Source organism: Electrona antarctica (assembly GCF_951216825.1).
Source record: "Electrona antarctica genome assembly, chromosome: 2".
Lineage (NCBI taxonomy): Eukaryota > Metazoa > Chordata > Actinopteri > Myctophiformes > Myctophidae > Electrona > Electrona antarctica.
In genome coordinates this window covers 47,685,385-47,712,529 of record NC_136807.1, presented here as the reverse complement: position 1 = coordinate 47,712,529, position 27,145 = coordinate 47,685,385, and the positions used below count along the sequence as shown (strand labels likewise).

General features: G+C 41.4%; 1 protein-coding gene across 1 annotated transcript; it reads right to left on the bottom strand.

Moving 5' to 3' along the window:
• Positions 1–1,138: 1,138 nt before the first annotated feature.
• On the bottom strand, positions 1,139–27,145 carry LOC306933625 (uncharacterized protein; the record flags this gene model as incomplete). Its single annotated transcript, XM_079515942.1, has 4 exons — positions 1,139–1,145; positions 16,077–16,273; positions 21,437–21,907; positions 26,633–27,145. The coding sequence occupies 4 exons, from the start codon at positions 27,143–27,145 to the stop codon at positions 1,139–1,141; spliced, it is 1,188 nt and encodes a 395-aa protein (XP_079372068.1).

Here is a 27,145-nt window from a genome sequence, read left to right as displayed (position 1 = left end):
GATTGCTGTTCCTTCTCTCAAGTAAACTCTCACAGACTGATGCTGAACGCTCTGAAGGGGCTGGACTTAAACACCACATGAGAACCATGTAGAGTCAACACACAAAGGCCCTCTTCTCTCTTGTGCCACTTGTGTTTTCTCCTCGATTAAAACAAGTTATAACAAACTACTGTGTATATTATTTAATGCGACAAAGAGCTGACACACATGTGCCTTTCTATCATGAATGTATATCTAAGATGAAAGCAGTGCACTCCTTTTTAGTAATAACCTCAAAACATCACCTGTCTAGAGTCAGATCAAAGTGTTGCCTTTGTCATTTTTCTTCTAAAATATTGTAAACTATGTTCTAATAACAACAATACTCACAATCAATTTAGTAGACATTCCTGGTGACGTGATACCATAAACTATGATTTTGTTATGTCATCCGTTTTGCTATAAATATAATGTTTTCTGAACGCAGTAAACACACTCCTGTTCAAGGAAAGCATGATGGTGGAGTTGATCCCAACTTCCAATGACAGAATGCCAGCTGTTGGAAAACTTGGTTAATTTTAATTTGGACAAATAACTCACTGTGATCAGAAAACTAAGAGTGTTTAAATCTTCTATAAACTGTATGTATATTTGATTATGGAGACACTTCTCAGGTAGGCCTAGATACTTCTAGCCTGGTTAATAAACCAGACCGAATCAGCCGTTGGCAAAAAAAGAAAAGCCTGCCAGTGTTGTGTGATATTAGTCTGGCTTATTAGCCAGGCTAAGATACTTCATTATGTGCCATGCTGCAAAGCAAATGTACTCATTGTACTCTGTATAAAATACAAATATATATAGGCATACTTCTTCCCTAGTGCCATTTCACACATTTCCATTACAATTACAATTACAATGTATGCGTTTAGCAGACACTCTTAATCCAGAGCGATTTACATTAAATTTACAAAAAGCATGGCAATACATCACATACATAGAAAGGGGAGGCATTGTTTCATTGTATTGAACTCAACAAGATGCTTCACACCAAAACCAGCAGTTGTTCACACTTCATCGTCCTGGAATGGGTGCGGAATGAGACTCTTCTGTACCAAGCAAGTCTAGAGTTTTGGTTAAAATCTAATCTACATGTCTAGTATCAGTGGCTTCTCAAAGCGCGTGGGGGTTGAGGACGCTGTCATTGTACAGCTGCACAACTCCTGAATCCAGTCACCAGGAGTTAATCTGCAATAAAATGTAGTCCAATCTCCCATTTGATGCCCCGTACTGAGTTCAAAGGTTATCTAAAGTCCAATAAACATAACTCATGGACCTTAAAGAAATTTAATTTTTTAATGATTACCACCGGGATACATATCCCAAAACGAATGGGTCAGCGTGATATGAACAAATGAGTGTGTGTGTGTGTGTGTGTGTGTGTGTGTGTGTGTGTGTGTGTGTGTGTGTGTGTGTGTGTGTGTGCACTGGTTTTTATATCTTTGTGGGGACACAAATCTGTTTACACAGTCACGTCATGGGGACCAGTTACGGTATGGGGACAAAAAACCTAGTCCCCATGAGGGAAACCGTTAAAAAACCAACCCAGGAGATGCTTTATATGTGCCTGTGAGGTTTTTAGCCTTGGCCCATAAGGGACGTTTTTTGATCATCGTGTGTGTGTAAGTGGTGCTCAGTATCTCCCCCTAAGGGTTTTAGCTGCTATTGCACTCATTACATTCTCACACACACTTTTGTGGCCGCACCCACATCATTATGTGGCCCCACCCACCCTGTTCCCCACAAGGAGGGATTATACCATCAAATTGAGTGTTAACAGAACAGGAGATTCCAGAACAAGGCAGTGAAGATGGAAGCAAAAGCAAAACACAAGGTAAGCTATTTTTTTCTGAATGAACAATTAATAAAAACAGTGCTCAACCACAGATATTTGAAAGATCACTATAACCAGTATTTGACCATAACATTTTGTGAATTAGCTCTGATTATTAAGATAGCTCAGTTAGCTAAGTTAGCTCATAACATTTTGTGAATTAGCTCTGATTATTAAGCTAGCTCAGTTAGCTAAGTTAGCTCAAATGGCTCACATGGGCTGAAGACAGTTTAGATCAGTTAGAGGGATTGCTTTTCCTGTACTTTCAGGTTAGTAATGACCTTAAAACTACTGTTTTGTAACACAAATAATTTTGTGATGAAGTTAAGATACTTAGCTTCAGTTTAGCTTCAGATATAAGGATGATGTTGTTTGGTGGTAATTTCATGTAATGTAATCCAATGTGGGCTCCTGAAACGTTTTTTTTTGCTATTATTTTCTGTGAAAATAGTCAGAATGGGTATACAATTTCGTTTTTGTGTTAGGACTTTCTACTGTATAAAGTATATATGTTGAGTTTGGTCCAGTTTGTAGTGTTGTAGCATTAGCTTCCTTTAGCTGCTGTCTTTCTGTGTAGCACTGTAGCAGTGCAGCCAGTGACTCTGCAATGATGTGATATTAAAGAAAATGGTAATAGGCAGAATAATTGAAACATTAGAAGACGTCCCCATGATGCACATTAGCACGGGGTCCCCAATATGCATGTTTTAAGATGTGTGTGTGTGTGTGTATTTATGCAAGCTTGAAGGCAAAATAATTGAAACTTCAGAAGACGTCCCCGTGATGCACATTTAGCACGGAGTCCCCAAGATGCATGTTTTAAGATGTGTGTGTGTGTTTGTTTGTGTGTGTATTTATATGTCCCCGTGATGCACATTAGCTTAAAGTGTGTTAAATGTCCCCATATATCACAAAACTGAAAGTGTGTTCTAAATACCTACTATCTATCTACTATTTAGTATGACTGTCCGTTCTCTCACACACTCACTCTGTATAATTATGTCAATTTAAAGGGTAAGACCACTTTTGTAGAGGTTTGGGATGTGTAGTTACCTTGCCATGATGTAACTCCAAATGTGGACAAGAAATCAAAAATAATTTCTCCAGTGATTAGAAATTGATAATTCAAAATATGCTCCTCATTGACTTACATTGTACGCTGAAACAGCTCTCAAAGTCACTCTTTTAGTACGTAAACAAACACAAACAAAGTTGTTTCAGACAATATAGAGCAACACCAAAACTCATGTGGTTTTATTTCTTCATAAAAATGGTAACTTCCTGTTGATTTTACTATATGAAGATCTGGATCCGGATCCATGGATCCAATCCGGGTTTTCTTCTGAATAAAAATGGACAAATCAACAGGAAGTTACCATTTTTATGAAGAAATAAAACCACATGAGTTTTGGTGTTGCTCTATATTGTCTGAAACAACTTTGTTTGTGTTTGTTTACGTACTAAAAGAGTGACTTTGAGAGCTGTTTCAGCGTACAATGTAAGTCAATGAGGAGCATATTTTGAATTATCAATTTCTAATCACTGGAGAAATTATTTTTGATTTCTTGTCCACATTTGGAGTTACATCATGGCAAGGTAACTACACAACCCAAACCTCTACAAAAGTGGTCTTACCCTTTAACAACATAGCCGCAGCCAACTGGTGGTGTTTTTTCCTTTACTGGGGCTTATCAGACTTAACATTATGGTAATGTTTCGGGCCGGGCTAAGCCTTGGGTTTGACCAGTTCGGGTCCAGGCTTTAATTGTCAGGACCGTTGAGAACTCGAACAGCATGTATGTCCCCGTGACGCACATTAGCCTAAAGTAAAGGGCATTAAAAGTCTAAATATTGTAGATCACATAATAGGCAGAATAATTGAAACATCAGAAGACGACCCCATGATGCACGTTAGCACGGGGTCCCCAATATGCATGTTTTAAGATGTGTGTGTGTGTGTGTGTGTATTTATGCAAGCTTGAAGGCAAAATATTGAAACTTCAGAAGATGTCCCCATGATACACATTTAGCACGGAGTCCCCAAGATGCATGTTTTAAGATGTGTGTGTGTTTGTTTGTGTGTATGTATTTATATGTCCCCGTGATGCACATTAGCTTAAAGTGTGTTAAAGGTCCCCATATATCACAGAACTGAAAGTGTGTTCTAAATACCTACTATGTAACAAAATGGTATATTGGACTACATCAGGATGTTGTAATACTAGTAACATTATCTTACATGAGTTATTTCGAACTCGCTTTTATCCAAAGCAACTTCCAATAAGTGCATTCAACATTGATAGTCAAGTGCACTACTTTCACATGCCTAACTCTTTTAAATATTCAATGAATCTTATTCTAAACAGATGTTGAATGACATGCCTGCAACAGGGGGTGGAGACTCCCCCACAGACACACATGGCTCCAGCAGTTGCCAAGACATCCACTTCCATTGAAAAGGTAAATGGGGAGAGCACACCTTACAAGGATGTTGTGTAATGTCCTAATGTCTAGTATGACTGTCCGTTCTCTCACACACTCACTCGGTATAATGATGTAAATTTAACAACATAGCCGCAGCCAATTGGTGGTGTTTTTTCCTTTACTGGGGCTTATCAGACTTAACATTATGTTAATGTTTCGGGCCGGGCCAAGTCTTGGGTTGGACCAGTTCGGGTCCAGGCTTTATTGTCAGGCCCGTTGAGAACTCTAACAGCATGTATGTCCCCGTGACGCACATTAGCCTAAAGTAAAGGGCATTAAAAGTCTAAATATTGTAGATCACATAATAGGCAGAATAATTGAAACATCAGAAGACGACCCCATGATGCACATTAGCACGGGGTCCCCAATATGCATGTTTTAAGATGTGTGTGTGTGTGTGTATTTATGCAAGCTTGAAGGCAAAATAATTGAAACTTCAGAAGACGTCCCCGTGATGCACATTTAGCACGGAGTCCCCAAGATGCATGTTTTAAGATGTGTGTGTGTGTTGGTTTGTGTGTGTATTTATATGTCCCCGTGATGCACATTAGCTTAAAGTGTGTTAAATGTCCCCATATATCACAAAACTGAAAGTGTGTTCTAAATACCTACAATCTATCTACTATTTAGTATGACTGTCCGTTCTCTCACACACTCACTCGGTATAATTATTTCAATTTAACAACATAGCTGCAGCCAACTGGTGGTGTTTTTTCCTTTACTGGGGCTTATCAGACTTAACATTATAGTAATGTTTCGGGCCGGGCTAAGCCTTGGGTTTGACCAGTTCGGGTCCAGGCTTTAATTGTCAGGCCCGTTGAGAACTCTAACAGCATGTATGTCCCCGTGACGCACATTAGCCTAAAGTAAAGGGCATTAAAAGTCTAAATATTGTAGATCACATAATAGGCAGAATAATTGAAACATCAGAAGACGACCCCATGATGCACATTAGCACGGGGTCCCCAATATGCATGTTTTAAGATGTGTGTGTGTGTGTGTGTGCGTGTGTATTTATGCAAGCTTGAAGGCAAAATATTGAAACTTCAGAAGACGTCCCCATGATGCACATTTAGCACGGAGTCCCCAAGATGCATGTTTTAAGATGTGTGTGTGTTTGTTTGTGTGTGTGTATTTATATGTCCCCGTGATGCACATTAGCTTAAAGTGTGTTAAATGTCCCCATATATCACAGAACTGAAAGTGTGTTCTAAATACCTACTATGTAACAAAATGGTATATTGGACTACATCAGGATGTTGTAATACTAGTAACATTATCTTACATGAGTTATTTCGAACTCGCTTTTATCCAAAGCAACTTCCAATAAGTGCATTCAACATTGATAGTCAAGTGCACTACTTTCACATGCCTAACTCTTTTAAATATTCAATGAATCTTATTCTAAACAGATGTTGAATGGCATGCCTGCAACAGGGGGTGGAGACTCCCCCACAGACACACATGGCTCCAGCAGTTGCCAAGACATCCACTTCCATTGAAAAGGTAAATGGGGAGAGCACACCTTACAATGATGTTGTGTAATGTCCTAATGTCTAGTATGACTGTCCGTTCTCTCACACACTCACTCGGTATAATGATGTAAATTTAACAACATAGCCGCAGCCAACTGGTGGTGTTTTTTCCTTTACTGGGGCTTATCAGACTTAACATTATGGTAATGTTTCGGGCCAGGCCAAGCCTTGGGTTGGACCAGTTCGGGTCCAGGCTTTATTGTCAGGCCCGTTGAGAACTCTAACAGCATGTATGTCCCCGTGACGCACATTAGCCTAATGTAAAGGGCATTAAAAGTCTAAATATTGTAGATCACATAATAGGCAGAATAATTGAAACATCAGAAGACGACCCCATGATGCACATTAGCACGGGGTACCCAATATGCATGTTTTAAGATGTGTGTGTGTATTTATGCAAGCTTGAAGGCAAAATAATTGAAACTTCAGAAGACGTCCCCATGATGCACATTTAGCACGGAGTCCCCAAGATGCATGTTTTAAGATATGTGTGTGTTTGTTTGTGTGTGTGTATTTATATGTCCCCGTGATGCACATTAGCTTAGAGTGTGTTAAATGTCCCCATATATCACAGAACTGAAAGTGTGTTCTAAATACCTACTATGTAACAAAATGGTATATTGGACTACATCAGGATGTTGTAATACTAGTAACATTATCTTACATGAGTTATTTCGAACTCGCTTTTATCCAAAGCAACTTCCAATAAGTGCATTCAACATTGATAGTCAAGTGCACTACTTTCACATGCCTAACTCTTTTAAATATTCAATGAATCTTATTCTAAACAGATGTTGAATGACATGACTGCAACAGGGGGTGGAGACTCCCCCACAGACACACATGGCTCCAGCAGTTGCCAAGACATCCACTTCCATTGAAAAGGTAAATGGGGAGAGCACACCTTACAAGGATGTTGTGTAATGTCCTAATGTCTAGTATGACTGTCCGTTCTCTCACACACTCACTCGGTATAATGATGTAAATTTAACAACATAGCCGCAGCCAATTAGTGGTGTTTTTTCCTTTACTGGGGCTTATCAGACTTAACATTATGTTAATGTTTCGGGCCGGGCCAAGTCTTGGGTTGGACCAGTTCGGGTCCAGGCTTTATTGTCAGGCCCGTTGAGAACTCTAACAGCATGTATGTCCCCGTGACGCACATTAGCCTAAAGTAAAGGGCATTAAAAGTCTAAATATTGTAGATCACATAATAGGCAGAATAATTGAAACATCAGAAGACGACCCCATGATGCACATTAGCACGGGGTCCCCAATATGCATGTTTTAAGATGTGTGTGTGTGTGTGTATTTATGCAAGCTTGAAGGCAAAATAATTGAAACTTCAGAAGACGTCCCCGTGATGCACATTTAGCACGGAGTCCCCAAGATGCATGTTTTAAGATGTGTGTGTGTGTGTTGGTTTGTGTGTGTATTTATATGTCCCCGTGATGCACATTAGCTTAAAGTGTGTTAAATGTCCCCATATATCACAAAACTGAAAGTGTGTTCTAAATACCTACAATCTATCTACTATTTAGTATGACTGTCCGTTCTCTCACACACTCACTCGGTATAATTATTTCAATTTAACAACATAGCTGCAGCCAACTGGTGGTGTTTTTTCCTTTACTGGGGCTTATCAGACTTAACATTATAGTAATGTTTCGGGCCGGGCTAAGCCTTGGGTTTGACCAGTTCGGGTCCAGGCTTTAATTGTCAGGCCCGTTGAGAACTCTAACAGCATGTATGTCCCCGTGACGCACATTAGCCTAAAGTAAAGGGCATTAAAAGTCTAAATATTGTAGATCACATAATAGGCAGAATAATTGAAACATCAGAAGACGACCCCATGATGCACATTAGCACGGGGTCCCCAATATGCATGTTTTAAGATGTGTGTGTGTGTGTGTGTGTATTTATGCAAGCTTGAAGGCAAAATATTGAAACTTCAGAAGACGTCCCCATGATGCACATTTAGCACGGAGTCCCCAAGATGCATGTTTTAAGATGTGTGTGTGTTTGTTTGTGTGTGTGTATTTATATGTCCCCGTGATGCACATTAGCTTAAAGTGTGTTAAATGTCCCCATATATCACAGAACTGAAAGTGTGTTCTAAATACCTACTATGTAACAAAATGGTATATTGGACTACATCAGGATGTTGTAATACTAGTAACATTATCTTACATGAGTTATTTCGAACTCGCTTTTATCCAAAGCAACTTCCAATAAGTGCATTCAACATTGATAGTCAAGTGCACTACTTTCACATGCCTAACTCTTTTAAATATTCAATGAATCTTATTCTAAACAGATGTTGAATGGCATGCCTGCAACAGGGGTTGGAGACTCCCCCACAGACACACATGGCTCCAGCAGTTGCCAAGACATCCACTTCCATTGAAAAGGTAAATGGGGAGAGCACACCTTACAATGATGTTGTGTAATGTCCTAATGTCTAGTATGACTGTCCGTTCTCTCACACACTCACTCGGTATAATGATGTAAATTTAACAACATAGCCGCAGCCAACTGGTGGTGTTTTTTCCTTTACTGGGGCTTATCAGACTTAACATTATGGTAATGTTTCGGGCCAGGCCAAGCCTTGGGTTGGACCAGTTCGGGTCCAGGCTTTATTGTCAGGCCCGTTGAGAACTCTAACAGCATGTATGTCCCCGTGACGCACATTAGCCTAATGTAAAGGGCATTAAAAGTCTAAATATTGTAGATCACATAATAGGCAGAATAATTGAAACATCAGAAGACGACCCCATGATGCACATTAGCACGGGGTACCCAATATGCATGTTTTAAGATGTGTGTGTGTATTTATGCAAGCTTGAAGGCAAAATAATTGAAACTTCAGAAGACGTCCCCATGATGCACATTTAGCACGGAGTCCCCAAGATGCATGTTTTAAGATATGTGTGTGTTTGTTTGTGTGTGTGTATTTATATGTCCCCGTGATGCACATTAGCTTAGAGTGTGTTAAATGTCCCCATATATCACAGAACTGAAAGTGTGTTCTAAATACCTACTATGTAACAAAATGGTATATTGGACTACATCAGGATGTTGTAATACTAGTAACATTATCTTACATGAGTTATTTCGAACTCGCTTTTATCCAAAGCAACTTCCAATAAGTGCATTCAACATTGATAGTCAAGTGCACTACTTTCACATGCCTAACTCTTTTAAATATTCAATGAATCTTATTCTAAACAGATGTTGAATGGCATGCCTGCAACAGGGGGTGGAGACTCCCCCACAGACACACATGGCTCCAGCAGTTGCCAAGACATCCACTTCCATTGAAAAGGTAAATGGGGAGAGCACACCTTACAAGGATGTTGTGTAATGTCCTAATGTCTAGTATGACTGTCCGTTCTCTCACACACTCACTCGGTATAATGATGTAAATTTAACAACATAGCCGCAGCCAACTGGTGGTGTTTTTTCCTTTACTGGGGCTTATCAGACTTAACATTATGGTAATGTTTCGGGCCGGGCCAAGCCTTGGGTTGGACCAGTTCGGGTCCAGGCTTTATTGTCAGGCCCGTTGAGAACTCTAACAGCATGTATGTCCCCGTGACGCACATTAGCCTAATGTAAAGGGCATTAAAAGTCTAAATATTGTAGATCACATAATAGGCAGAATAATTGAAACATCAGAAGACGACCCCATGATGCACATTAGCACGGGGTACCCAATATGCATGTTTTAAGATGTGTGTGTGTATTTATGCAAGCTTGAAGGCAAAATAATTGAAACTTCAGAAGACGTCCCCATGATGCACATTTAGCACGGAGTCCCCAAGATGCATGTTTTAAGATATGTGTGTGTTTGTTTGTGTGTGTGTATTTATATGTCCCCGTGATGCACATTAGCTTAAAGTGTGTTAAATGTCCCCATATATCACAGAACTGAAAGTGTGTTCTAAATACCTACTATGTAACAAAATGGTATATTGGACTACATCAGGATGTTGTAATACTAGTAACATTATCTTACATGAGTTATTTCGAACTCGCTTTTATCCAAAGCAACTTCCAATAAGTGCATTCAACATTGATAGTCAAGTGCACTACTTTCACATGCCTAACTCTTTTAAATATTCAATGAATCTTATTCTAAACAGATGTTGAATGGCATGCCTGCAACAGGGGGTGGAGACTCCCCCACAGACACACATGGCTCCAGCAGTTGCCAAGACATCCACTTCCATTGAAAAGGTAAATGGGGAGAGCACACCTTACAAGGATGTTGTGTAATGTCCTAATGTCTAGTATGACTGTCCGTTCTCTCACACACTCACTCGGTATAATGATGTAAATTTAACAACATAGCCGCAGCCAACTGGTGGTGTTTTTTCCTTTACTGGGGCTTATCAGACTTAACATTATGGTAATGTTTCGGGCCGGGCCAAGCCTTGGGTTGGACCAGTTCGGGTCCAGGCTTTATTGTCAGGCCCGTTGAGAACTCTAACAGCATGTATGTCCCCGTGACGCACATTAGCCTAATGTAAAGGGCATTAAAAGTCTAAATATTGTAGATCACATAATAGGCAGAATAATTGAAATATCAGAAGACGACCCCATGATGCACATTAGCACGGGGTACCCAATATGCATGTTTTAAGATGTGTGTGTGTATTTATGCAAGCTTGAAGGCAAAATAATTGAAACTTCAGAAGACGTCCCCATGATGCACATTTAGCACGGAGTCCCCAAGATGCATGTTTTAAGATGTGTGTGTTTGTTTGTGTGTGTGTATTTATATGTCCCCGTGATGCACATTAGCTTAAAGTGTGTTAAATGTCCCCATATATCACAGAACTGAAAGTGTGTTCTAAATACCTACTATGTAACAAAATGGTATATTGGACTACATCAGGATGTTGTAATACTAGTAACATTATCTTACATGAGTTATTTCGAACTCGCTTTTATCCAAAGCAACTTCCAATAAGTGCATTCAACATTGATAGTCAAGTGCACTACTTTCACATGCCTAACTCTTTTAAATATTCAATGAATCTTATTCTAAACAGATGTTGAATGGCATGCCTGCAACAGGGGGTGGAGACTCCCCCACAGACACACATGGCTCCAGCAGTTGCCAAGACATCCACTTCCATTGAAAAGGTAAATGGGGAGAGCACACCTTACAAGGATGTTGTGTAATGTCCTAATGTCTAGTATGACTGTCCGTTCTCTCACACACTCACTCGGTATAATGATGTAAATTTAACAACATAGCCGCAGCCAACTGGTGGTGGTTTTTCCTTTACTGGGGCTTATCAGACTTAACATTATGGTAATGTTTCGGGCCGGGCCAAGCCTTGGGTTGGACCAGTTCGGGTCCAGGCTTTATTGTCAGGCCCGTTGAGAACTCTAACAGCATGTATGTCCCCGTGACGCACATTAGCCTAATGTAAAGGGCATTAAAAGTCTAAATATTGTAGATCACATAATAGGCAGAATAATTGAAACATCAGAAGACGTCCCCATGATGCACATTAGCACGGGGTACCCAATATGCATGTTTTAAGATGTGTGTGTGTATTTATGCAAGCTTGAAGGCAAAATAATTGAAACTTCAGAAGACGTCCCCATGATGCACATTTAGCACGGAGTCCCCAAGATGCATGTTTTAAGATGTGTGTTTGTTTGTTTGTTTGTGTGTGTGTTTTTATATGGCCCTGTGATGCACATTAGCTTAAAGTGTGTTAAATGTCCCCATATATCACAGAACTGAAAGTGTGTTCTAAATACCTACTATCTATCTACTATTTAGTATGACTGTCTTTTATTGGTTTGGGTTTTATTGGTGTGTATTTGTTAACCCCCTGCACTGCATGTTTTGTATTGATTTTATTGTTGTATTGCACAAGTTGTTTTTCGTGCTAGGCCTGTCCCCTTTCTTTCCCCAAATGTATTTGAGCTAATTATATACTTTTCACTTTATTATCTTATCTGCCTCACTGATGTATTGCCCTAACCTTTTAATATATACTGTGTAGTTATATATAAATAAAGTTGTTACATTTTCCACAAATGCCTCTCGTACATTGTTCCTGTTAAAGGGGAAGTTGGTCAAAGTTTACACTCTAGGGGTTCCTCCTGCCCCCTCAACAAGCGGGAGGTGGCGTAGTCAGGATATTAGTACCAATTTGTTCGCTTGTACAATTAAAATTGTTGTTCTACAATTTATGTGTCATTTATTTATGTCAACATTGTGCATTATCTATGTCAGGGTTGGGCAACTTTGATCATGGAGAGGGCCACTATATTTTCAGTCACTCCAGGGGGTCACAATGCATATACTGTCAAAAATAGCAGTCTACAAGCTCAAAATGTGTTGTGCACAAATCATCACATCAGAAGACGAGTCTACCTAGCCAAAGATCTTTAACGTCAGACATTACGTCAGACCACAGCTGATCATGCTATATAAAACCTTACACCACTCAGTTCACACGGGTGTGATTTTTTAATTGGAAAACTGAATTATGTTTTAGCTATTTTTGAATTGGTTATGGTTTTGAATTATTATTATTATTATTATTTTCCCAAATGGATTCATATGGTATGTTACCTTAATAACTTAATTACAAATTAATTGGACATGAAAGAAGGCAATAACATTTTAATACTAGTATTAAGTCATTAAGGGCGTTTTACTAGTTAGTAATTACACTTGTTGCAAGGTCCCCATTAATCACATTAGAGCGGACCTTGTGTGAATTATTTAAATGATATTCAAATGAGGTCCCCATCAACCATGTTAACCAGATTTTTCACAAGTCCCCATATGGCATGGTCCAGCAATTACTTCATCAATTCTGATATTTAAAGTCGTGTATAAGCTTACAAAGCCATAGTTGTTATACCTGATTTTTGTCATAGCTGTATAACCTTTAGAAAGGGTGGTCCCCACGAGGGATGAAAAAAATGTTGGTCCCCACAAACCACAAAAACCAGTATGTGTGTGTGTGTGTGTGTGTGTGTGTGTGTGTGTGTGTGTGTGTGTGTGTGTGCGTGCGTGCGTGCGTGTATGCATTGATGTAGGCCTATGTATGTGTAAAAGGACCCCCCCTAAAATGAGAAGCTGCATCTCATGCAGAACATTGGGCCACACAACTAATAGTCTTCACGCAATGTCACCCAACACAAGACATTTTGTAAGATGTGTTTATCACTCTTCTACAGTATATAGAAAAACACCAACCTGGGTGTGCTTTTCATTAAAAGCAAATGGCCCATTGATTGATGGCTTCACAAATATTGATGTCAATATTTATTAGGGGTGGGGGGGATTTGCAAAATGTTCTAACTGAATGTATTGATTTGATTACGTGAGTAACTTTGATGTATTAATCTGATGACATGTATTCATTATCTGATGTAATGTAATGCCATGCATTGAATATTGTGTTGTACTGTTTTGGATCAGAGCAATGAGAGCATCATAGATAGGTCAGCAGCAGAAATTATGTTTGCAATACATAATATTAGCAATGAATATTTTAGAAAGGGTCCATATTTTTGCTCGTAAGGCAAAAAAAATGTATACGAAAATGTATTAATATAAAGCCATAAGCTTCCAGTGCCAACATGTGACCATGACGTAAAAAGTGAGGATACTCTTATAAAATAATGTGGTCGGCTCTTAAAAGAGCCTTTTGTGGGTATAAAGATGGAGCAGGCAGTTTACTTCTTTTTGCATTGTATGTACCCTAACCCTATGATGACTGATTATTATCAGAGCTTTCACGTTTTGATTTAACCAAAAACTAACAGACCTTTGAATAAAACTAATTCAATATCGAAAATGTATATGGAGAAACACGGTCCTCGTCCATTTTTTTCAGCAGGTAATCGATCCGCTCCGGGCCGGGCATCTCCTCTGGACAAACATACCACCCGACGGCGCGCTTTGAGTCGGGCGGGGAGAGCTGTTTCTCTGGAGAGAAACAGTTCAGTTTGTCATCACGGTCCAGGATGGAACCGGGCCGCTCTGTGGAGACACGTTCCACGGGGAGACGCGGGCAGAGAGGAGACTCCACGACCACCACACCGGTCAGGCCGGTCATCTCCCGCACCAGGCGCTGGAAGAGCAGCTTGCGGATAAGCAGGATCTCCCTCAGAGCCACTGTACCTGGACGGTAACGGTGAGGTTTCTTCACTCCACCGGTTGCCGGCGCGCTCTTACGAGCTGCCTTGGTGGCGAGCAGTTTCCTGGGCGCTTTGCCGCCGGTGGACATACGAGCGGTCTGCTTCTTAGTTCTTGCCATTGTATCTTGTCTTGTTCTCTTCCAAAGAAGTTGAGAATAGAATGCTTATTGCAGCCGCAAACTTCTGCTTTTATTTGTGCTTCTGAGACGCCGTTGTTCTCTGATTGGTCAGTGGTGAGTCCAGGCGATACCCACTCATTAATACCCACTCATCAAAATAATGAAGAGAGCGATTACATTTCAGGACCGCCTAAAATAAAGGTGGTCAATCATAGAGAAAACCTACAGGGATGCCCCCTATGTCAGCTGGTCCAGGGACTATATGCCAGGCGGTAAACCCATTGGATTTAACCAGATTATAAGAAAACAAAAAGAAAGCTATACCTGACGACTGGAAAGAGACTACCAAAAAACATAGCTAAATGGAATGCTATCTATCACTAAAAAGATAATATACATGGCTGAATACCTGAGCACGGTTTGTGTTCCTGTATGCTTTCCGTGTGTGGACATACATAAATTGTTACGTTAAACTGTGTGTGCGTGTGTGTGTGTGTGTGTGTGTGTGTGTGTGTGTGTGTGTGTGTGTGTGTGTGTGTGTGTGTGTGTGTGTGTGTGTGTGTGTGTGTGTTAGAGAGAGAGGGGGGGGAGTGGGAATGTCTCTCTCTCTCTCTCTCTCTCTCTCTCTCTCTCTCTCGCGACCCTTGATACAATAATAATCAATGTGTTGCGTGCCCTGGCCGTGATAATAAAGTACAAATAAAAACGAGATGATCACCTTTAGGGTAAACATATATGCCCGCCCCTATCCAACCAATCTATAAGTCTACATAAAGTGCTATCTAAGGGGGTAGTGTAAGTGCTACGGGCCATGATGGAGTCTGAAAAGGTGGGTTTTCAGACTATAGCGGAATATTGGGAGTGAGGCTGCAGTTCTGATTGTAATGGGAAGTGCATTCCATAGTTTTGGAACACCATTGCTTGATGTTCTGTGTAAAGCACATTTAATTGACTTGTTGAAATAAAATGGCTTTGCCTTTCATAGTAGCGTGCCCCCCCTCATAGTGTTATTTAGAACAAAAGGAGTCATGCAGAACATTGGGCCACACAACTAATAGTCTTCACGCAATGTCACCCAACACAAGACATTTTGTAAGATGTGTTTATCACTCTTCTACAGTATATAGAAAAACACCAACCTGGGTGTACATGCTTTTCATTAAAAGCAAATGGCCCATTGATTGATGGCTTCAAAAATATTGATGTCAATATGTATTAGGGGTGGGGGGGATTTGCAAAATGTTCTAACTGAATGTATTGATTTGATTACGTGACTAATAAAATGGCTTTGCCTTTCATAGCGTGCCCCCTAGTGTTATTTAGAACAAAAGGAGTCATAAGGCAAAAAAAATGTATACGAAAATGTATTAATATAAAGCCATAAGCTTCCAGTGCCAACATGTGACCATGACGTAAAAAGTGAGGATAGTATACTCTTATAAAATAATGTGGTCGGCTCTTAAAAGAGCCTTTTGTGGGTATAAAGATGGAGCAGGCAGTTTACTTCTTTTTGGGAGCGGCCTTCTTTGCTGCCTTGGGTTTGGCAACCTTCTTGGCTGGAGCTTGGACTTATATCGTGTTATGTAGACAACACTAGATTCGAATTGCATTGTATGTACCCTAACCCTATGATGACTGATTATTATCAGAGCTTTCACGTTTTGATTTAACCAAAAACGAACAGACCTTTGAATAAAACTAAAACAATATCGAAAATGTATATGGAGAAACACGGTCCTCGTCCATTCCACTGTTACGTTCTTAGCTTACGCATGTACTACTTTCTATGTATGTGATGTATTGCCATGCTTTTTGTAAATTTAATGTAAATCGCTCGCTCTGTACATTTGCTTTGCAGCATGGCACATAATGAAGTATCTTAGCTTGGCTAAGAAGCCCGCTGCTGCGGGCTTCTTAGCCACTTTCTTGGGGCTCTTGGCGGCCTTCTTCGGGCTTTTAGCTGCTACTTTCTTGGCGGCAGGCTTCTTGGCTTTCTTGGGTGATTTATTGGCGGCTGCGGGCTTCTTTGCTGCCACCTTCTTGGGCTTCTTAGCTGCTGCGGGTTTCTTGACTGAAGCAGGCTTCTTTGCTTTAACTGCTTTCTTAGCAATAGGTTTCTTTACCTTCACCGCTTCTGCCTTGTTCATCTTGAAAGAGCCAGAAGCCCCGGTGCCTTTGAGCTGGACCAGGGTGCCTTTAGCGACCAGGCTCTTGACGGCGATCTTAACGCGGGACTTGTTCTTCTCAACATCGTAGCCGCCGGCAGCCAGAGCCTTCTTGACCGCAGCCAGGGACACACCGCTCCGCTCCTTGGAGGCGGACACGGCCTTGACGACCAGCTCAGCGACGCTGGGGCCGGTGTTCTTGGGTCGGGGTGGTGCCTTCTTCTTGGCGGCCTTGGCCAGTGACGGAGCTGGTGCTGGTGCGACTTCTGCCATTATTGTCTCGGATAGTAGATTGCTGTTCCTTCTCTCAAGTAAACTCTCACAGACTGATGCTGAACGCTCTGAAGGGGCTGGACTTAAACACCACATGAGAACCATGTAGAGTCAACACACAAAGGCCCTCTTCTCTCTTGTGCCACTTGTGTTTTCTCCTCGATTAAAACAAGTTATAACAAACTACTGTGTATATTATTTAATGCGACAAAGAGCTGACACACATGTGCCTTTCTATCATGAATGTATATCTAAGATGAAAGCAGTGCACTCCTTTTTAGTAATAACCTCAAAACATCACCTGTCTAGAGTCAGATCAAAGTGTTGCCTTTGTCATTTTTCTTCTAAAATATTGTAAACTATGTTCTAATAACAACAATACTCACAATCAATTTAGTAGACATTCCTGGTGACGTGATACCATAAACTATGATTTTGTTATGTCATCCGTTTTGCTATAAATATAATGTTTTCGCAGTAAACACACTCCTGTTCAAGGAAAGCATGATGGTGGAGTTGATCCCAACTTCCAATGACAGAATGCCAGCTGTTGGAAAACTTGGTTAATTTTAATTTGGACAAATAACTCACTGTGATCAGAAAACTAAGAGTGTTTAAATCTTCTATAAACTGTATGTATATTTGATTATGGAGACACTTCTCAGGTAGGCCTAGATACTTCTAGCCTGGTTAATAAACCAGACCGAATCAGCCGTTGGCAAAAAAAGAAAAGCCTGCCAGTGTTGTGTGATATTAGTCTGGCTTATTAGCCAGGCTAAGATACTTCATTATGTGCCATGCTGCAAAGCAAATGTACTCATTGTACTCTGTATAAAATACAAATATATATAGGCATACTTCTTCCCTAGTGCCATTTCACACATTTCCATTACAATTACAATTACAATGTATGCGTTTAGCAGACACTCTTAATCCAGAGCGATTTACATTAAATTTACAAAAAGCATGGCAATACATCACATACATAGAAAGGGGAGGCATTGTTTCATTGTATTGAACTCAACAAGATGCTTCACACCAAAACCAGCAGTTGTTCACACTTCATCGTCCTGGAATGGGTGCGGAATGAGACTCTTCTGTACCAAGCAAGTCTAGAGTTTTGGTTTAAATCTAATCTACATGTCTAGTATCAGTGGCTTCTCAAAGCGCGTGGGGGTTGAGGACGCTGTCATTGTACAGCTGCACAACTCCTGAATCCAGTCACCAGGAGTTAATCTGCAATAAAATGTAGTCCAATCTCCCATTTGATGCCCCGTACTGAGTTCAAAGGTTATCTAAAGTCCAATAAACATAACTCATGGGACCTTAAAGAAATTTATTTTTTTAATGATTACCACCGGGATACATATCCCAAAACGAATGGGTCAGCGTGATATGAACAAATGAGTGTGTGTGTGTGTGTGTGTGTGTGTGTGTGTGTGTGTGTGTGTGTGTGTGTGTGTGTGTGTGTGTGTGTGTGTGTGTGTGTGTGTGTGTGTGTGTGTGTGTGTGTGTGTGTGTGTGTGTGTGTGTGTGTGTGTGTGTGCGTGCGTGCGTGCGTGTATGCATTGATGTAGGCCTATGTATGTGTAAAAGGACCCCCCCTAAAATGAGAAGCTGCATCTCATGCAGAACATTGGGCCACACAACTAATAGTCTTCACGCAATGTCACCCAACACAAGACATTTTGTAAGATGTGTTTATCACTCTTCTACAGTATATAGAAAAACACCAACCTGGGTGTGCTTTTCATTAAAAGCAAATGGCCCATTGATTGATGGCTTCACAAATATTGATGTCAATATTTATTAGGGGTGGGGGGGATTTGCAAAATGTTCTAACTGAATGTATTGATTTGATTACGTGAGTAACTTTGATGTATTAATCTGATGACATGTATTCATTATCTGATGTAATGTAATGCCATGCATTGAATATTGTGTTGTACTGTTTTGGATCAGAGCAATGAGAGCATCATAGATAGGTCAGCAGCAGAAATTATGTTTGCAATACATAATATTAGCAATGAATATTTTAGAAAGGGTCCATATTTTTGCTCGTAAGGCAAAAAAAATGTATACGAAAATGTATTAATATAAAGCCATAAGCTTCCAGTGCCAACATGTGACCATGACGTAAAAAGTGAGGATACTCTTATAAAATAATGTGGTCGGCTCTTCAAAGAGCCTTTTGTGGGTATAAAGATGGAGCAGGCAGTTTACTTCTTTTTGCATTGTATGTACCCTAACCCTATGATGACTGATTATTATCAGAGCTTTCACGTTTTGATTTAACCAAAAACTAACAGACCTTTGAATAAAACTAATTCAATATCGAAAATGTATATGGAGAAACACGGTCCTCGTCCATTTTTTTCAGCAGGTAATCGATCCGCTCCGGGCCGGGCATCTCCTCTGGACAAACATACCACCCGACGGCGCGCTTTGAGTCGGGCGGGGAGAGCTGTTTCTCGGGAGAGAAACAGTTCAGTTTGTCATCACGGTCCAGGATGGAACCGGGCCGCTCTGTGGAGACACGTTCCACGGGGAGACGCGGGCAGAGAGGAGACTCCACGACCACCACACCGGTCAGGCCGGTCATCTCCCGCACCAGGCGCTGGAAGAGCAGCTTGCGGATAAGCAGGATCTCCCTCAGAGCCACTGTACCTGGACGGTAACGGTGAGGTTTCTTCACTCCACCGGTTGCCGGCGCGCTCTTACGAGCTGCCTTGGTGGCGAGCAGTTTCCTGGGCGCTTTGCCGCCGGTGGACATACGAGCGGTCTGCTTCTTAGTTCTTGCCATTGTATCTTGTCTTGTTCTCTTCCAAAGAAGTTGAGAATAGAATGCTTATTGCAGCCGCAAACTTCTGCTTTTATTTGCGCTTCTGAGACGCCGTTGTTCTCTGATTGGTCAGTGGTGAGTCCAGGCGATACCCACTCATTAATACCCACTCATCAAAATAATGAAGAGAGCGATTACATTTCAGGACCGCCTAAAATAAAGGTGGTCAATCATAGAGAAAACCTACAGGGATGCCCCCTATGTCAGCTGGTCCAGGGACTATATGCCAGGCGGTAAACCCATTGGATTTAACCAGATTATAAGAAAACAAAAAGAAAGCTATACCTGACGACTGGAAAGAGACTACCAAAAAACATAGCTAAATGGAATGCTATCTATCACTAAAAAGATAATATACATGGCTGAATACCTGAGCACGGTTTGTGTTCCTGTATGCTTTCCGTGTGTGGACATACATAAATTGTTACGTTAAACTGTGTGTGCGTGTGTGTGTGTGTGTGTGTGTGTGTGTGGGTGTGTGTGTGTGTGTGTGTGTGTGTGTGTGTGTGTGTGTGTGTGTGTGTGTGTGTGTGTGTGTGTGTGTGTGTGTGTGTGTGTGTGTTAGAGAGAGAGGGGGGGGAGTGGGAATGTCTCTCTCTCTCTCTCTCTCTCTCTCTCTCTCTCTCTCTCTCTCGCGACCCTTGATACAATAATAATCAATGTGTTGCGTGCCCTGGCCGTGATAATAAAGTACAAATAAAAACGAGATGATCACCTTTAGGGTAAACATATATGCCCGCCCCTATCCAACCAATCTATAAGTCTACATAAAGTGCTATCTAAGGGGGTAGTGTAAGTGCTACGGGCCATGATGGAGTCTGAAAAGGTGGGTTTTCAGACTATAGCGGAATATTGGGAGTGAGGCTGCAGTTCTGATTGTAATGGGAAGTGCATTCCATAGTTTTGGAACACCATTGCTTGATGTTCTGTGTAAAGCACATTTAATTGACTTGTTGAAATAAAATGGCTTTGCCTTTCATAGTAGCGTGCCCCCCCTCATAGTGTTATTTAGAACAAAAGGAGTCATGCAGAACATTGGGCCACACAACTAATAGTCTTCACGCAATGTCACCCAACACAAGACATTTTGTAAGATGTGTTTATCACTCTTCTACAGTATATAGAAAAACACCAACCTGGGTGTACATGCTTTTCATTAAAAGCAAATGGCCCATTGATTGATGGCTTCAAAAATATTGATGTCAATATGTATTAGGGGTGGGGGGGATTTGCAAAATGTTCTAACTGAATGTATTGATTTGATTACGTGACTAATAAAATGGCTTTGCCTTTCATAGCGTGCCCCCTAGTGTTATTTAGAACAAAAGGAGTCATAAGGCAAAAAAAATGTATACGAAAATGTATTAATATAAAGCCATAAGCTTCCAGTGCCAACATGTGACCATGACGTAAAAAGTGAGGATAGTATACTCTTATAAAATAATGTGGTCGGCTCTTAAAAGAGCCTTTTGTGGGTATAAAGATGGAGCAGGCAGTTTACTTCTTTTTGGGAGCGGCCTTCTTTGCTGCCTTGGGTTTGGCAACCTTCTTGGCTGGAGCTTGGACTTATATCGTGTTATGTAGACAACACTAGATTCGAATTGCATTGTATGTACCCTAACCCTATGATGACTGATTATTATCAGAGCTTTCACGTTTTGATTTAACCAAAAACGAACAGACCTTTGAATAAAACTAAAACAATATCGAAAATGTATATGGAGAAACACGGTCCTCGTCCATTCCACTGTTACGTTCTTAGCTTACGCATTTACTACTTTCTATGTATGTGATGTATTGCCATGCTTTTTGTAAATTTAATGTAAATCGCTCGCTCTGTACATTTGCTTTGCAGCATGGCACATAATGAAGTATCTTAGCCTGGCTAAGAAGCCCGCTGTTGCGGGCTTCTTAGCCACTTTCTTGGGGCTCTTGGCGGCCTTCTTCGGGCTTTTAGCTGCTACTTTCTTGGCGGCAGGCTTCTTGGCTTTCTTGGGTGATTTCTTGGCGGCTGCGGGCTTCTTTGCTGCCACCTTCTTGGGCTTCTTAGCTGCTGCGGGTTTCTTGACTGAAGCAGGCTTCTTTGCTTTAACTGCTTTCTTAGCAATAGGTTTCTTTACCTTCACCGCTTCTGCCTTGTTCATCTTGAAAGAGCCAGAAGCCCCGGTGCCTTTGAGCTGGACCAGGGTGCCTTTAGCGACCAGGCTCTTGACGGCGATCTTAACGCGGGACTTGTTCTTCTCAACATCGTAGCCGCCGGCAGCCAGAGCCTTCTTGACCGCAGCCAGGGACACACCGCTCCGCTCCTTGGAGGCGGACACGGCCTTGACGACCAGCTCAGCGACGCTGGGGCCGGTGTTCTTGGGTCGGGGTGGTGCCTTCTTCTTGGCGGCCTTGGCCAGTGACGGAGCTGGTGCTGGTGCGACTTCTGCCATTATTGTCTCGGATAGTAGATTGCTGTTCCTTCTCTCAAGTAAACTCTCACAGACTGATGCTGAACGCTCTGAAGGGGCTGGACTTAAACACCACATGAGAACCATGTAGAGTCAACACACAAAGGCCCTCTTCTCTCTTGTGCCACTTGTGTTTTCTCCTCGATTAAAACAAGTTATAACAAACTACTGTGTATATTATTTAATGCGACAAAGAGCTGACACACATGTGCCTTTCTATCATGAATGTATATCTAAGATGAAAGCAGTGCACTCCTTTTTAGTAATAACCTCAAAACATCACCTGTCTAGAGTCAGATCAAAGTGTTGCCTTTGTCATTTTTCTTCTAAAATATTGTAAACTATGTTCTAATAACAACAATACTCACAATCAATTTAGTAGACATTCCTGGTGACGTGATACCATAAACTATGATTTTGTTATGTCATCCGTTTTGCTATAAATATAATGTTTTCTGAACGCAGTAAACACACTCCTGTTCAAGGAAAGCATGATGGTGGAGTTGATCCCAACTTCCAATGACAGAATGCCAGCTGTTGGAAAACTTGGTTAATTTTAATTTGGACAAATAACTCACTGTGATCAGAAAACTAAGAGTGTTTAAATCTTCTATAAACTGTATGTATATTTGATTATGGAGACACTTCTCAGGTAGGCCTAGATACTTCTAGCCTGGTTAATAAACCAGACCGAATCAGCCGTTGGCAAAAAAAGAAAAGCCTGCCAGTGTTGTGTGATATTAGTCTGGCTTATTAGCCAGGCTAAGATACTTCATTATGTGCCATGCTGCAAAGCAAATGTACTCATTGTACTCTGTATAAAATACAAATATATATAGGCATACTTCTTCCCTAGTGCCATTTCACACATTTCCATTACAATTACAATTACAATGTATGCGTTTAGCAGACACTCTTAATCCAGAGCGATTTACATTAAATTTACAAAAAGCATGGCAATACATCACATACATAGAAAGGGGAGGCATTGTTTCATTGTATTGAACTCAACAAGATGCTTCACACCAAAACCAGCAGTTGTTCACACTTCATCGTCCTGGAATGGGTGCGGAATGAGACTCTTCTGTACCAAGCAAGTCTAGAGTTTTGGTTTAAATCTAATCTACATGTCTAGTATCAGTGGCTTCTCAAAGCGCGTGGGGGTTGAGGACGCTGTCATTGTACAGCTGCACAACTCCTGAATCCAGTCACCAGGAGTTAATCTGCAATAAAATGTAGTCCAATCTCCCATTTGATGCCCCGTACTGAGTTCAAAGGTTATCTAAAGTCCAATAAACATAACTCATGGGACCTTAAAGAAATTTAATTTTTTAATGATTACCACCGGGATACATATCCCAAAACGAATGGGTCAGCGTGATATGAACAAATGAGTGTGTGTGTGTGTGTGTGTGTGTGTGTGTGTGTGTGTGTGTGTGTGTGTGTGTGTGTGTGTGTGTGTGTGTGTGTGTGTGTGTGTGCGTGCGTGCGTGCGTGTATGCATTGATGTAGGCCTATGTATGTGTAAAAGGACCCCCCCTAAAATGAGAAGCTGCATCTCATGCAGAACATTGGGCCACACAACTAATAGTCTTCACGCAATGTCACCCAACACAAGACATTTTGTAAGATGTGTTTATCACTCTTCTACAGTATATAGAAAAACACCAACCTGGGTGTGCTTTTCATTAAAAGCAAATGGCCCATTGATTGATGGCTTCACAAATATTGATGTCAATATTTATTAGGGGTGGGGGGGATTTGCAAAATGTTCTAACTGAATGTATTGATTTGATTACGTGAGTAACTTTGATGTATTAATCTGATGACATGTATTCATTATCTGATGTAATGTAATGCCATGCATTGAATATTGTGTTGTACTGTTTTGGATCAGAGCAATGAGAGCATCATAGATAGGTCAGCAGCAGAAATTATGTTTGCAATACATAATATTAGCAATGAATATTTTAGAAAGGGTCCATATTTTTGCTCGTAAGGCAAAAAAAATGTATACGAAAATGTATTAATATAAAGCCATAAGCTTCCAGTGCCAACATGTGACCATGACGTAAAAAGTGAGGATACTTTATTATAAAATAATGTGGTCGGCTCTTCAAAGAGCCTTTTGTGGGTATAAAGATGGAGCAGGCAGTTTACTTCTTTTTGCATTGTATGTACCCTAACCCTATGATGACTGATTATTATCAGAGCTTTCACGTTTTGATTTAACCAAAAACTAACAGACCTTTGAATAAAACTAATTCAATATCGAAAATGTATATGGAGAAACACGGTCCTCGTCCATTTTTTTCAGCAGGTAATCGATCCGCTCCGGGCCGGGCATCTCCTCTGGACAAACATACCACCCGACGGCGCGCTTTGAGTCGGGCGGGGAGAGCTGTTTCTCGGGAGAGAAACAGTTCAGTTTGTCATCACGGTCCAGGATGGAACCGGGCCGCTCTGTGGAGACACGTTCCACGGGGAGACGCGGGCAGAGAGGAGACTCCACGACCACCACACCGGTCAGGCCGGTCATCTCCCGCACCAGGCGCTGGAAGAGCAGCTTGCGGATAAGCAGGATCTCCCTCAGAGCCACTGTACCTGGACGGTAACGGTGAGGTTTCTTCACTCCACCGGTTGCCGGCGCGCTCTTACGAGCTGCCTTGGTGGCGAGCAGTTTCCTGGGCGCTTTGCCGCCGGTGGACATACGAGCGGTCTGCTTCTTAGTTCTTGCCATTGTATCTTGTCTTGTTCTCTTCCAAAGAAGTTGAGAATAGAATGCTTATTGCAGCCGCAAACTTCTGCTTTTATTTGCGCTTCTGAGACGCCGTTGTTCTCTGATTGGTCAGTGGTGAGTCCAGGCGATACCCACTCATTAATACCCACTCATCAAAATAATGAAGAGAGCGATTACATTTCAGGACCGCCTAAAATAAAGGTGGTCAATCATAGAGAAAACCTACAGGGATGCCCCCTATGTCAGCTGGTCCAGGGACTATATGCCAGGCGGTAAACCCATTGGATTTAACCAGATTATAAGAAAACAAAAAGAAAGCTATACCTGACGACTGGAAAGAGACTACCAAAAAACATAGCTAAATGGAATGCTATCTATCACTAAAAAGATAATATACATGGCTGAATACCTGAGCACGGTTTGTGTTCCTGTATGCTTTCCGTGTGTGGACATACATAAATTGTTACGTTAAACTGTGTGTGCGTGTGTGTGTGTGTGTGTGTGTGTGTGTGTGGGTGTGTGTGTGTGTGTGTGTGTGTGTGTGTGTGTGTGTGTGTGTGTGTGTGTGTGTGTGTGTGTGTGTGTGTGTGTGTGTGTGTGTGTGTGTGTGTGTGTGTGTGTGTGTGTGTTAGAGAGAGAGGGGGGGAGTGGGAATGTCTCTCTCTCTCTCTCTCTCTCTCTCTCTCTCTCTCTCTCTCTCGCGACCCTTGATACAATAATAATCAATGTGTTGCGTGCCCTGGCCGTGATAATAAAGTACAAATAAAAACGAGATGATCACCTTTAGGGTAAACATATATGCCCGCCCCTATCCAACCAATCTATAAGTCTACATAAAGTGCTATCTAAGGGGGTAGTGTAAGTGCTACGGGCCATGATGGAGTCTGAAAAGGTGGGTTTTCAGACTATAGCGGAATATTGGGAGTGAGGCTGCAGTTCTGATTGTAATGGGAAGTGCATTCCATAGTTTTGGAACACCATTGCTTGATGTTCTGTGTAAAGCACATTTAATTGACTTGTTGAAATAAAATGGCTTTGCCTTTCATAGTAGCGTGCCCCCCCTCATAGTGTTATTTAGAACAAAAGGAGTCATGCAGAACATTGGGCCACACAACTAATAGTCTTCACGCAATGTCACCCAACACAAGACATTTTGTAAGATGTGTTTATCACTCTTCTACAGTATATAGAAAAACACCAACCTGGGTGTACATGCTTTTCATTAAAAGCAAATGGCCCATTGATTGATGGCTTCAAAAATATTGATGTCAATATGTATTAGGGGTGGGGGGGATTTGCAAAATGTTCTAACTGAATGTATTGATTTGATTACGTGACTAATAAAATGGCTTTGCCTTTCATAGCGTGCCCCCTAGTGTTATTTAGAACAAAAGGAGTCATAAGGCAAAAATGTATACGAAAATGTATTAATATAAAGCCATAAGCTTCCAGTGCCAACATGTGACCATGACGTAAAAAGTGAGGATAGTATACTCTTATAAAATAATGTGGTCGGCTCTTAAAAGAGCCTTTTGTGGGTATAAAGATGGAGCAGGCAGTTTACTTCTTTTTGGGAGCGGCCTTCTTTGCTGCCTTGGGTTTGGCAACCTTCTTGGCTGGAGCTTGGACTTATATCGTGTTATGTAGACAACACTAGATTCGAATTGCATTGTATGTACCCTAACCCTATGATGACTGATTATTATCAGAGCTTTCACGTTTTGATTTAACCAAAAACGAACAGACCTTTGAATAAAACTAAAACAATATCGAAAATGTATATGGAGAAACACGGTCCTCGTCCATTCCACTGTTACGTTCTTAGCTTACGCATTTACTACTTTCTATGTATGTGATGTATTGCCATGCTTTTTGTAAATTTAATGTAAATCGCTCGCTCTGTACATTTGCTTTGCAGCATGGCACATAATGAAGTATCTTAGCCTGGCTAAGAACTTAGCCACTTTCTTGGGGCTCTTGGCGGCCTTCTTCGGGCTTTTAGCTGCTACTTTCTTGGCGGCAGGCTTCTTGGCTTTCTTGGGTGATTTCTTGGCGGCTGCGGGCTTCTTTGCTGCCACCTTCTTGGGCTTCTTAGCTGCTGCGGGTTTCTTGACTGAAGCAGGCTTCTTTGCTTTAACTGCTTTCTTAGCAATAGGTTTCTTTACCTTCACCGCTTCTGCCTTGTTCATCTTGAAAGAGCCAGAAGCCCCGGTGCCTTTGAGCTGGACCAGGGTGCCTTTAGCGACCAGGCTCTTGACGGCGATCTTAACGCGGGACTTGTTCTTCTCAACATCGTAGCCGCCGGCAGCCAGAGCCTTCTTGACCGCAGCCAGGGACACACCGCTCCGCTCCTTGGAGGCGGACACGGCCTTGACGACCAGCTCAGCGACGCTGGGGCCGGTGTTCTTGGGTCGGGGTGGTGCCTTCTTCTTGGCGGCCTTGGCCAGTGACGGAGCTGGTGCTGGTGCGACTTCTGCCAT